Source organism: Vipera berus (assembly GCF_964194415.1).
Source record: "Vipera berus genome assembly, chromosome: 7".
Lineage (NCBI taxonomy): Eukaryota > Metazoa > Chordata > Lepidosauria > Squamata > Viperidae > Vipera > Vipera berus.
Window position 1 is genome coordinate 60,548,565 of NC_138209.1, and position 13,364 is coordinate 60,561,928.

Consider the following 13,364-nt stretch of genomic DNA (forward strand, 5'->3'; position numbering starts at 1 on the left):
TGGTCCTCTCCAGTCTGAGTACTCCAGATGTTTTCAACTTCCGTACAATCTCATATCTATAGACTGGGAATTGTGGGAATACAACAAGGGCTGGAACAGATGTTCTCAAAGTAACTTTCAATTCATATTCTTTGATTCTGTGATTTGAGGAGTATTGGGTTGGGGAAGTGTGATGTAAATATTTCAAGGCCTACATAAAGGACTTGAATCATACATTAATATACATTAATCATCTACTCCAAGCCACTGCTCAGTGCCAGGTCCTCTACAGCTTCTCTGGCAGATGTCTATCCAGCTTCTGGTTTAAGACTTTAAGGAAGGAGAACTCATTATATCACATAGTGTTTTGTTTCATCGGCTGGCAGCTTATGCACTTAAAAAGTTCTTAAACAGTAATGCAAATCCTATCTACAAAGTAAAGTCCCCAGGCAATTCCCTTCAATAAGAGAAGACTTAGTTTCATCCTAGTTAAGCATTTTCACATCTTATATTTAGCAGATGTTCTCCAAATACTTAACCTTGACTAAATCATATTCAGCATCTATTACAGAATGATAGTTTGCATAGTTTTCCACCTCTTTTAAAAAACCCTGTTCATGGGCATAATAACCCATATATTAGTAGATAAAACAATTTCATAAAACATATCTACCACATTCTTTGTATCATTCTTTTCATTCCCAAAATATCCCCATATATTAAGTTTATAATTACATTCATATTCTTTCTGCTTATACAATCACTTAAGATTCTTTTGCTTCTTCTTTTACATAATTCATGCAGAAAATCTATATGGTTGCTAGGAATCAAAAACAATTTGACAGCACATAATTAGTCATCGTTCTGACACAGTATTCTGCTTATTTACTGGGAAATAAACCCATTGACCCTAAGGGTTTTGAACAGACAGGTATGAGATTGTTCTATCAATATATTTCTTAAAGGAAGGCCTGTACTAACAAAGATCTGGATGAAGATCCAAGTGACAGATGCCACAACTCACACTGGTGTGGCAAAGTTAAGTATTGAAAATATAGATATCTACTTATTAATATACAAATTTAGAAAAAAACAGAGCATTTGTCATACATCTGTATGCATCTGCAGTTGACTTTAACATCCCATGTCTGTTATTCCCAATGGCCCAATGTAGTTTGTTCATACAAAATGCGCTTTGTAGAGAGCCCGGAAGACATTATTTATAGCCTCCCCAACTTTTGCTGAGTTAAAATAATCTAAGAATACCTGCCTTTCACCATGGGATAATGAGCACAGATGTTTTGTATAAAATCGGCATTAAGACTCTTTTTTAAAAAATAGTTTTAAAAGAAGAAACTCTGCATCCATACATGTTTAGAATAAACTGCAGGGGGGAAAAAGAAGTTACTACATAGCAACAGGACTACATTAGATTTTTTGATTTTTCCATGGTGTCCTTGGATAGATAAACCACCCAGTAGACCATGTTAAATGCTCCAAAAGTGACAGGAAACAAAATGCGTGCATATTTGTCTATCTTACTGGTGCCAGAGCTGCAGGCTGATGGAGCAGGAGGAGAACTGAGGCATGGGGATTTTGTGGGCATTCCCAAAGCATTTGTAGTAGTCTGAATCTCCTCCAGTCTAGATCCAAGTAAATGATGAATGGATGGAGATCCCATGGTGCCCTGCTGGGCCATATAACCCGTTAAAACTGGGCTGGATGGAGGAGCTGAAGGAGTTGCTCTTGCAGAAGCCAATGTTTCTGATATACTGATTCGGCTGAACGGGTTTGGACTTGAAGCTGAAGGCGATCGGGGCATAATGTCCAAGGGCCCCTGAGTTAATGAATTGTTTCCTGGGTCAATTCTTTTGGCAGTCTCCAAATCTGGTTGTACTATGGTGTTTGTTCTTTTCCTCACTTTTGAATTTGAATCTGTACACTGCAGTATTAAAAGAATATCATCAGTGATTTTGAAAATCAATATTCACACAGAAGCCAAAAATAATTAAAACAGCATATGGGTTTTTTTTGTCAGGTTTCCTGGGTAAAGACAGGAAACACAACTAGATGAGTTAATACTAATTTATCATAAGGCTACATGAACAGACACTGTGAACTTTCTATCATCACATCATCCGATCAATTAGGGCAGTCCTTCCTAAATTTCTTCCTCTGACCATTAAGTCCTTGGGGGATCCCACTTCTCTTGTCCGTTTCCTAGGCAACCTTTCTTTCCCTTGTCCCCCAAGGTCAACAACAGATTCTATTACATTTGACAATATTTTTAATAGCAAAAGAAAAAAAATCAGCATAATTTTGATAACTTAGAAATGGCATTTAGCTGTTCAATGTAAATCTATTGATTACCAGATCAAATCTGTCCAGAGCTTTAGTCTTCCAAACTTTCATGCTTGTGCTGGAGTGCATCCTCAGGAAACGTCTGCCTACCAAGCTGAAATCTTTTGGATACACACACACACACACACACACACACACACACACACACACACACACACACACATATATATATATATATATATATATATATATATATATATATATATATATATATATATATATATATATATATGTAAATTTTTAAATTGCTAACAAAGAATTAAGGGAGACTGAAATGCATTTCTAACTTATTAGTTTTCATCAGTCAGCCATACCCTTCTGAGATTCGAACCTGGGCTGATTACACATTAGGCAGTTGTTTTCACCTCTAAGCCACAGGATCTCTCTCGCTTTGTTAGCAGAGAAGCAAGGGGAGATATATGACAAATGCTTGTTAACTATTTTTTAGATTACCTTGCTAGGCCCCAAACATGGGACAAATCTTTATTTCCTGTGTCAGCCTCTCCTGAAGGCCATCAATAGGCAGTAGTCACACCGGTGACAGCTCATATTTGTGTAAATTTTTAAATTGCTAACAAAGAATTAAGGGAGACTGAAATGCATTTCTAAAAATTTACACAAATATGAGCTGTCACCGGTGTGACTACTGCCTGTCGATGGCCTTCAGGATAAGTTCAGCTGATAAGTTCCTAACCAAAAAGTCTGAATGCTTTCATAAAATCAAAAGGTGCTTCAACAAATTATGAGTTGAAGGGTGTGCAAACTTATGCAACCACATTATTGTACATTATCCCCAAAATATATTTTTTCAATTGAAAAACAATCTGAAAACTTCAGTTTGTTTTTCAATTGAATTCTACAGCTTACTGTATATGTTATATTAAAGAAATATTGTATTCCCAGGATGGGACTCAGGAAAATCCAGGTTCTCAGGATGAGACACAGGTTCTCAGGGTAGGACTCAGGGTGGGAAGAGGAAGAAAGCAGCAGGGGTTGGGAAAGAGCTATGGGGGGATGGGGGGAAATGGAAAAAATATCCTTAGAAAAATGTCTATGTGCTTTGAATGTTGTTTTAAACATATAATAAATTTATCCTACATAAACTAAAGGAAGGAATCTAAAAGCATAGTTGATTTAATTGTTTCTGATAAAAGACTAAAGCAAATATTGAAGGATGCAGAAGTGATGAGAGGGTCTGAATGTAAGACAAATATTTTTGGTAGTGTCAAGAGGGGGTGTGGGGGAAAATTAGTATGAAATTGAAGGGACCTTATTGTGCTTATGATTTTATTATGCTTAAGCTTGACATTAGTAGTGTTATTTTGTAGCTATTTTATATAAATTTTCTTACATGCAAGCAGCCTTATAGATAGAAGCAAGTGTTTCATGTATGTGCTGTTAGAGCATTTAGCATTTAAGGGGTTAAAAGCTGTCTTCTTAAGAGATGGCCTCTGGGAAATGTAGTTTAGTTGTTGGTCAGTTCTATGTCTAACTGGTCACTGGGCGGGACTTCAAAGTTTATTACAGGATTTCCTGGCTACATGCCAAGGTTGTAAAAAGCCTTTGTTTAATCAAGCCTCATGCATGCTTCGGCTGATATCCTCAATCAAGTATGAGGATGAAAGATGTTATGTAACTAGAGAAAAAAGCTGTAAAGAATATAATGAGAGAGAGCAAGGGATGATTAAAATAAAGCAAAAGAACATTGAAAAATGATTATACATGTAACTGGAGAAATGTTAAAAGTATGGATGTGGATGGCTTATGGATTGGTTGTGTAATTTGTTTAATGTACATTTCAAGTCTGCTGATTGGAAGAAAACTGGTATGGTTATCATAAGCAAAGGGAAAAGAAACAAATTTGAATGGAACAAAAACACAGGGATGTTTAAGGGTAGCACAGGTGCTTGGCAGAATTTTAATTGAAAGGGTAAAAAAAGTGACATAGAACTTTTTGGGGAGTGCTGTGTGGCTTTATACCAGGCCAAGAGTGTACAAACCAGTGCTTTGCTCTTCAAATGTTAAGTGTAAAACCTATGTGGAGGGGTGAATATCTTTATATCTTTGTTGATTTAGAGAAAGTGTATGTTAATTAAGCAGTAAAGGTAAAGGTAAAGGTTCCCCCGCACATGCGTGCTAGTCGTTTCCAACTCTAAGGGCCGGTGCTCATCTCCGTTTCAAAGCTGAAGAGCCAGCGCTTGTCTGAGGACGTCTCCGTGGTCATGTGGCCGGCATGACTAGATGCCAAAGGTGCACGGAACGCTGTTACCTTCCCACCGCAGTGGTCCCTATTTTTCTACTTGCATATTTATGTGCTTTCGAACTGCTAGGTTGGCAGAAGCTTGGACGAGTAACAGGCACTCACTCTGTTACGCGGCACTCGGGATTCGACCCACAAAACTGCCGACCTTCTGATCGACAAGCTAAGCGTCCTAACCCACTGAGCCACCGCGTCCCTTAAGCAGTATCTTTTGTAAATACTGAGTTAAAAGTTGCTAAATACAATTGGAGCAATATTTGTTATTAGATTAGTGGAACATGAAGATGTGTGATATCCTCTGATTTATATATTTAGGGATTGGTTATGACTTATTATTAAGTACAATTTATATTATTAATTTCTTATTGTTTATTATAAGGATTGGTTATAGTGACATTAGACATCTTTTTGGTGTGTATATTTGGTGTTTAGTTTTGCATGGTTTGCAACCAATGTTAGATTATATACAGTAAAGAGTATGGATCTGAAAAGTAATGTATTGCTGTCTGAGATAAATGTATTTGACAGAGAACATAATTCCAAGTAATGCATAAATAACAAAAACTAGAATAGGTCTGTTGTTTTCAGAGGAAAACAAATGTTGTTCTCCACTAATCTCCAGAGGGTAAATGGTGAAATCACTTATGGCAGATGTTAGATTAAGAACATCCAGCAAAAAATAAAGAAAATTACTAAAAACTAAATATTGTTATGGAAAAGGAATGATCAGTCATTTTAGGAACTGCACAATAGACAATATTACCTATACCAATAATCATAGTAAGACAGGTAAGTATCTGGTTTAAATGTATGTTACCACATTCTCAGATTTAGCTATGGGTTTGTTGATAAGGCCAAATTATTTTAAGATAATTAAGAAAACATAACACAAAAAACTCAGAATGAAACTCTCCAAGCTGCAGAGTTTAAATTGACATTAAAAAGGCAAATCCTGCTCAGCATAAGCAAATCTAAAAAAATGAATACACATACTATGCTGGTTTATTGAAATGATGCTATAACTATTTTAAACATTTATATTTATGTCTGCTTATTATATAACTTGCTTGCAGTAACTTATACTATGAAAAGTGCGGGTTACTTACTGGGATCACAAGGAACAAAAAATACAACTATGACATACTCCTTTAGATAAAACTCAGATGTAACTACTTTTAGAACAGTAGCATTGGCAATTGCACTTCAAAGCAAAATGATGAAGACAGAGCTGTATGGGGAACAAACAAAAGAATGTCTTCTGGTAGAGAAGGTTGGCAGCCTTGAAGTCCATAAGCTAGAGAAACCTCTGAGTAAAAAAAAGAACTGGGAGAGGGATGTATAAAAAAGCATGATATAGAGAAAGGAAACTATTCCTCAGTGGTGCCCAAAAGATAGTAAAACAAAAGGTGATTTGTTTGGCATATTTCTTCAGTTCACTATTTCTGTTTCTTGTTTATTGCTCTTTTGTGTCTACATTTTAAAGAATAAATGCATTGTTTTTAGAATGGAAGGAAACAAAAGCCAATAACAGGATGAAGAGCCTTGGTGGAGCAGTGGGCTAATGCCTCCTTAAGTAACACCAGCTGCCTGCAATTAGTGCAGGTTCGCATCCCACCAGGCTCAAGGTTGACTCAGCCTTCCATCCTTCCGAGGTAGGTAAAATGAGGACCCAGATTGTTGGGGGCAATAAAGCTGACTTTGTAATAATGCCGCTTGGGGTGTGTTGTGAAAGCCCTAATAAGCAGGCATATACATAGAATGAAGGCTACTGCTAAGCTTGTAAGCCGCCCTGAGTCTTCGGAGAAGGGCGGGATATAAATGGAATTTTTTAAAAAAACAGCATAGGTAACTGAATGTGGCTATGAACACTGCAGTCATATTCCACCATAGGCAACAATGATCTACAGTATCGATGTGAATTATTAAGCCCGAAAAATATTTATGATCTGTGAAAAGTTCATCCCAACATTACAGCACCCTTAACTATTTCAGGAATATACAAATAGACTATGTATTGAACATCTACAAATTAGAAACAAAGAATTGATAAAAGTACTCCTGGGTGGGGTGTTTTCTTAACAGGATTTCATAAATGGTTTGCCATGGCTTTCTTATTCCTAGGTTGAGAGAGTGACTGGTACAAAATCATTCAGTTGTCTTTGTGCTTAAGGCAGGACTTGAACTCCCAATTTCTAGCCCCGTGTCTTAATCACTACACCAAATTGGCTCATATATTATTTAAAGGAAAATTAATCTTATAAGAATATCAATAACCTCCATGATTGGATTTGAGGTCTCCATTAACAGTGGGCTTTAAAAAGAAAACCTATGAACAAACCTAACAGAAAAATCAAAACAACTTCAACCTGTAACCAGCAGGCAATCATGGAAGATGAGACAGAAATAGTGGGAACTTGAGACTGACCCCTGGATTATAATAATGGAGATCAGCTGAGTAAAACACTAAATGCATGACAACTTCATGAATTGTTTGTTATGGATTAGCAATTCCTCAAACCAAATCCGTCTTTTCCCAGGGTTGCACAGGGTGCATAGACAATCCTGAAGAAATACGCAGCCACTGTAGGAAATTACAGACAAATGTTGTACTGTATGGACACTATGACACAGCTTTTTCTATTCATGTTCACAGCTCTGTATTGCCCCTGTTGTAATGTATAAAGATGGAGGGTGAAATATTCCCACAGTTATATATTCTAAGAGGAAATGATGTAAACAGATTACAGTCAAAATGTACATATAAATTTGAAAAATAACTTCTGAAATCAAATAGGAAGCATTCTATTCTCTTGAAAACATTGTTCAGGGAAGCTCTGCTGAAACTTCACCAACAATTTTAAAGAAGAGAAGCAGCACACAGAAGATTGAATTCTTTGAGAGAATGCCTGACACTTTTTATAGAGACACTGACAGGCAGAATAGCAAAAAATTGTCTTCTTTGCCCATCTAAAAGACTCAAATAATATATTGTTTTATCAACACAGTCACAGAAATCTACAGGTGTTTGAATAAAGGTAGATATAAATGTATAAGTACTGTAATTAGAGGCAAGGCCATAGCTATGAAAATGAATGCACATTAAGTCAACTGAGCATAATACAGTGAAGTATGCTATTGGCATAATTTGCTGCAAATTGGGCTAAACTATTCTTCAATATTAGAGCTGTTCAGTTAAATAAAGGCTGTGCAACTCACCTTCTGAAACAAAATGTTGATTTCTAGAAAATTAAAACAATTCATAATTTCTCTCTTACAAAAAATAGCACAATGATCCATCATTATTTCCAATGCCACCTTGCAACTCATTAAGATGTGATTACCATTATGATAAAATGCTGCTACAGTTCTTCAATTGTTAATAGGCTGTTCAACAGTGCAAAATTTTGAAAAAGAAAAAAAGTCTTTTGAATCTATAATCCTCCACTTGAGCCATAAAGGGAAGTATTTGATTGCTTTGAATGTTTTACTAGTTTATGATTAGCAGACCAATTTTTACATTCCACTGAGTCAAATTGAAAATGTGAATCATAACAAGTGGGATTTACGTGGCCAATACACTCACATTTTCTAAGATGATAAAAGTGAGACATAAAATTTGTCCACTAACAAGAAAAAAAGCCAAAAAACACAATTTACAATACAAATATAAATGAAAGTGGTTAGTCTATGCTTTTTAAAGCTATATTCTACACCTAACAATGGGTCAGATGTTTTTATAAAAGGGAACACTGACGTGTCCCAACTACTGATTTGATTTGGTATAATCCAATACCAAATAAGACCATAAATATCTATTTACTTAATATGATCCAGTCCCTTATTTCTTTTTCCCCAGCAGCCAGCCATGATGCCCATGAATATAATATTTTTCCAGATATCTAGTGCTTAAATATTTGTCCTCATGAAAAGGATAATGTTTGTCTGCCTGTTTATCCTGTCTGTCCATCTCTATCACTGAACTGCTGCATTTGTAGGCATGGCAGCACCTCCTGGAAAGCCTCCTGCTTCCCCCTCCCCCTGCAGCTACCTCCTTCAGAGCCTTCCTGATGACAATGGGCCTGCCAGCATGGCGGGGGGAGAGAGTGCTGGGTGAGCCCCACTTTGCAGGATGAAGCAGGTGGATCTATGCCAGCAGGCCCATTGGCATCAGGAAGGCTCCAAAGGAGCTAGCTGGCGGGGGGGGGGAGGAAGCGAAGCGCTGTCCCTCCACTTTCCAACCCCGAAATTCCAGAGTAAAGTTGGGGAGCCTTTGAGTGCCCCTGACAAGCTGCAAATCTGATGTAGCCTTGGCTGCTGCCCCCTTCCTTGGCAGGGCAAGGCTGGAGCGCATGACCTTTAGTCAGGGCTGCCGGCATGGTGGTGGGTGGGAGCACCAGGTGAGTTCTGCTTCGCAGGATGAAGCAGATGGGCGTACTTGCAAGTCCAGCCCCAGCTATGGCGAGGAGCAGCAACTGCCTCTGGGCCCAGGAGCTGAGGAGAAGGAACAGGAGGGGCACAGTGGCTGGGCTACCTTCTGGCCCACTGGATTCGGGTTTTCCTTTGATTGGGGGCATATGGTCTGACCCTCACCAAAATGCAAATCACTCTAGAACAGGGGTGTCAAACTGCCAGCCCGCAGGCCAGACGCGTCATCAGGAAACCGCGCCCACCCATTACCGGCAATGGAAGCTCTGATACATCACACGATGTCATATGATCTCACGAGTTTGACATTTCTGCTCTAGAAGCAGGGATTTGGAGGCTGGAGGCCTCTATCTTTGTGGCCATGCAGTTCTAAAATCGATGTGCTGCTGCTGGGGAGGAGAATCAAAATAGGGCAAAACAAGTGTAGTCCACATGGTTTATTGATTACAAAGTTTTCCTCAGGTTTTCCTTTCCCAACCTGGGCTATTAAAATCACACTGGCAAGGTCTGCACCGAACACATGGCTGCAAACTTAAGACAACCGGATTTTAGTCTAGCCCCTTGTGCAATCCCAGGCCACATTCTGGAGGTAAGAGGATGTAGTGACAGGAGAAGGCTGCAAAATTGATTTGTTATTTATTCTTGCCTTTAGCAGCAACAACTACATTCTTTGATGACTTTGCTAGCAACCTGCAGACTGTGAACTTTCCTTTCTCCTTTGGGGAAAGAATTCAGAAGTGCTAGATTTATTTTTCCTGTTAATTGCAGTATACCTTATTACAGTATACCTGTGAGAAAAAGATGTGTCTGAAAATTAAAGGATGTATGGATTCAGCTGTGAGACAGGAAAGGGAAGTACATAGACTTATGCACTTCCAGTTGACTTGACACCTGCATGCTCTCAGAGCCCCAAGATTACCTTCATTCTTCATAGGGTGGTATTGTGGATTAACTAATTTTTTCTGGGTTCTGATTTTAAAGTGAGTGTCCTGAGCTACAGAGGCCTTTGATCTTCTTAAATAATAAATAATAATAATAAAATAATGAGAACTACATTAATGAGATTCAAGGTGCTGGTGATGACCTATAAAGCCCTAAATGGCATGGGTCCAGATTATCTCAGGAAGCACCTGCTGCCAGCATCAGCCTCCCATTGTCCTGTGTGCTCGCACAGGGAGGGCCTCCTTAGGGTTCCGCCGGTTAGGGAATGCCGGCGGGTGATTCCAAGGGGTAGGGCATTCTCTGTGGGTGCGCCTGCGCTATGGAATGAACTGCCGGTGGAACTTCGGACTGCCCCGGACCTTCGCTTGTTTTGCCGGGACCTGAAAACTTGATTATTTGATCTTTCTGGCCTGGACTGAGGGGATTTTAATTTAATTTTAAATTTTAATTTGTTTTAATCGTGGGCTAGTCTTAATTTAATTCTATTTTAATTGTATTTATTTGTATTGTTTTATTCGCCCTGTAAACCGCCCTGAGTCCTTCGGGAATAGGGCGGTATATAAAATCAATCAATCAATCAATCAATCAATCAATCAATCAATAAACTAAAGGCTCAAAGGGAAGGCAGATTAAAAAGAATGAGACCTTTTGGGGTCTTCAATTCTCTTCCTGTTAAGAGTTCCTTAATAAGGTTTCCTCTTCCTTCCTAACATCAATAAAGTGGTTTTTCCAGAAAATATGTGAAGAATTGTAATTAGTGATTTAACTATGTTTTCTTTTTGGCTGTGTTTTAATTTATATATAATGTATGCTTAATCAAGGAGGGCTTGGAGACGTAGAAGTAGCCAATATGGAGGCTGCAACTTTCCCTCCAGATCTCTGTCTCCCCTGCAGATCTCTGGAGAGGAGGAGGGGGTGGCAGGGGAGCTGTGTGAAGGAAGGCTGCCCCAACAAGCCAGCATCTTTACCATGCACAATTGGAAATGGAAATTCCCTTTCAAGAAGGGCCAGCCTCCCCTGTGCAGGACCCAGGAGCACTCCTCTCCTGCCTCCTCCTCTTGCTCTCCAGAGATTTGTCAAGACAGAAGTTGGACTTGGAGGAAACTGTTTCCTGCAAACTTTCTCCTCTGTGCTTCCACACACAGCAGCATTGTCCTCCACCTCCTGCTTTGCCAGGATGAGGCACCAGACAGGGAAACACCAACGATGTTTGGGATTGGGAGAACTTCTCTTTAGCGTGCTATGCACATATGCGCACACACAGACACACACACACACACACACACACACACACAAGAATTCCAAGCTTGGAAACTTGCATCCACATCTGAGCTAGCAAACTGCAAATCATGCCTGGGCTTGGGGAGAAGGCCCTCTCCTTCCTCTGTGGATAAAAGTCCCCAAACGTGCAATGCAGTGTGTGTACTTGTGCATATGTGTCCATGCATGCATGTGCTTGGCTACTAGCATTGGGGAGGCGAGGAGTTTGTGGGGCACCAAGTTGTCCCCACATTGAGTTAGCTGGTGTGACTTGTTCTGTTCTGTCTTGAGTCAGCTGTGTATAGTGAGTGGCGTTGAGCAGGCCATGCCATCTGCTAGTGAGTGGTGGTACTCAAATACTGCTGTAATGTATTGGCTTTTCTTATATGTGTAAGTGTTTGCTTATGTTGCACTGCTTGCTTAATTGTTCAACTGCTAAGTGCTAGTTCATGTGTATGCTTGTAACGGTTGCTAGCCAGCCCAGTCTGGTTGTCTCCAGCCGGCTAAGTAGGTCTTTGGGCGGGAAATCTCTGCTTCAAATCTATTGGTCGCCACCTATTGGCCAACCATACAAATAGCTACACAGCAGCTCCCTTGTTGTTTCTGTTATGTCTGACCTTCAATAAAGCCTGTTGCTGTTTTGAACCTTCCATCTCGCTCAATGCCTGCAAAGAACCGGCAACACAACAACTGCCATATCCTAAAAGTGGTACAATCTCTGAAAAGGTTGAAAAGCACTGTTCTAGTCCTACCCCCAAGCTACTGTATTTCATCAAATAATGGTAGCCTTGTCTTCCAAACTAATACAGATATATATTAAATAGCCATGGAATGTTCAAACAACATTTTCTGCTACGTTTCTTCTTTCTTTGTTAATTTGCAGGAAAACTCTAACAGTCAACAGAAGTAGAGTCTTAAGAAAAGGAAAGGATGCAAGATACAATTGAGAGAAAACAGTGTGGGAAGGATGGAGCAACATACAGCCTTACAAAGAAGGCTACAAGTAAAAACTTTTATGGGGTGGAGAGAAGCATTATTAAAAAACAATTGGAGGGGCTTCCGGTTTTGCACAGTAGTGCAAGTAGCTGAGGGATTGTGAGGGTCCGCACCCTACAGCAGATTTCTTTATGTTTTGGGACCCTAAATGGGCCTAAACTCACCCCAGAGAGGTGACAAAGAAGGAGGGCAGCCCCACCAACCATGGAGATATGGCAGTTGATCCGGTTGTTCAGGGAAAGCCCTCCAGAAACTAGCAGTAGAAAGGGCTATCTACAAAGTGAGAATTATAAACTTTAGAAAAAAAATGACCTTTCTGGATTATAAATACCTACTCATTTGTGACTCTAAAGCTGTTTGCAGAGAAAGGAAAACCCTGATTTTTGGTTATCATGGAAAATCAGAGATCTGCAGAAAGAATATACCAAGAAAAATCAAACACTTTCCAGGAGCAGCTTTATGCTATGTTGCAATAATTCAAACAACATTGATCTCAAACCATGAGGACATTAAAAAATAACTTTGAAAATAAAAATGAATACATTTCCAATTTAACTTTACAACAAAAAACTCTCAAAAAATAAAAATAGAGAGCGAGCAGATAAAACAGACAACTGAATATAAACCAGAGGAAAGAGACTTAAAGATGGAACCTAACAATAGAAGGAAGTATGACTTAATCCAGGTGGAAAAAAAGTTGCAGAAAGTATTGGACATGGAAAAGATAACTTATACTCTAAGATCAAAAAATAAGTCTGAGGACAAGAAACAAAATTCCACAAAAAGGATTACAGAGTTCTCAGGAGAACTATGAGAACTTGACAGACAAAATTTATAAGAGAAATTAAGAGAGAAAGAAAGGAAAAGATTTTCAATGAATAAGAAGGTGCGAAACCTTCCCATAAAAACATCTTACTTGATTTGCCTATTGTACCTATAACAACATTTACAAGTCTATGGGAAGACTGATTCAGCGGAGCATATTGATTAGGAAAGGTGTTTGGCAGGGAAAAAAAGGCTAAAGTGAGAATTAAGAAATTAGATGATGGGACTTATCAGAGGGAATATTTAAAAATTAAATATCTGTTTGAATATGGTTAAAGAAATAGAAAGATTTTGAATATAAATAAATTTTGGTTTA

General features: G+C 38.8%; 1 protein-coding gene across 1 annotated transcript in view; it reads right to left on the reverse strand.

Annotated features, from left to right (window-relative positions):
* Positions 1-1,402: 1,402 nt before the first annotated feature.
* Positions 1,403-13,364, reverse strand: part of LOC308671032 (gamma-aminobutyric acid receptor subunit alpha-4-like) — a gene marked incomplete at both ends in the record, with an annotated part of 91,679 nt that continues 79,717 nt past the window's right edge. Inside the window, one exon of the mRNA XM_081332969.1 lies at positions 1,403-1,921. Within this exon, the coding sequence (XP_081189095.1) occupies positions 1,403-1,921 (519 nt within the window). The remainder of the gene's footprint in view (positions 1,922-13,364) is intronic.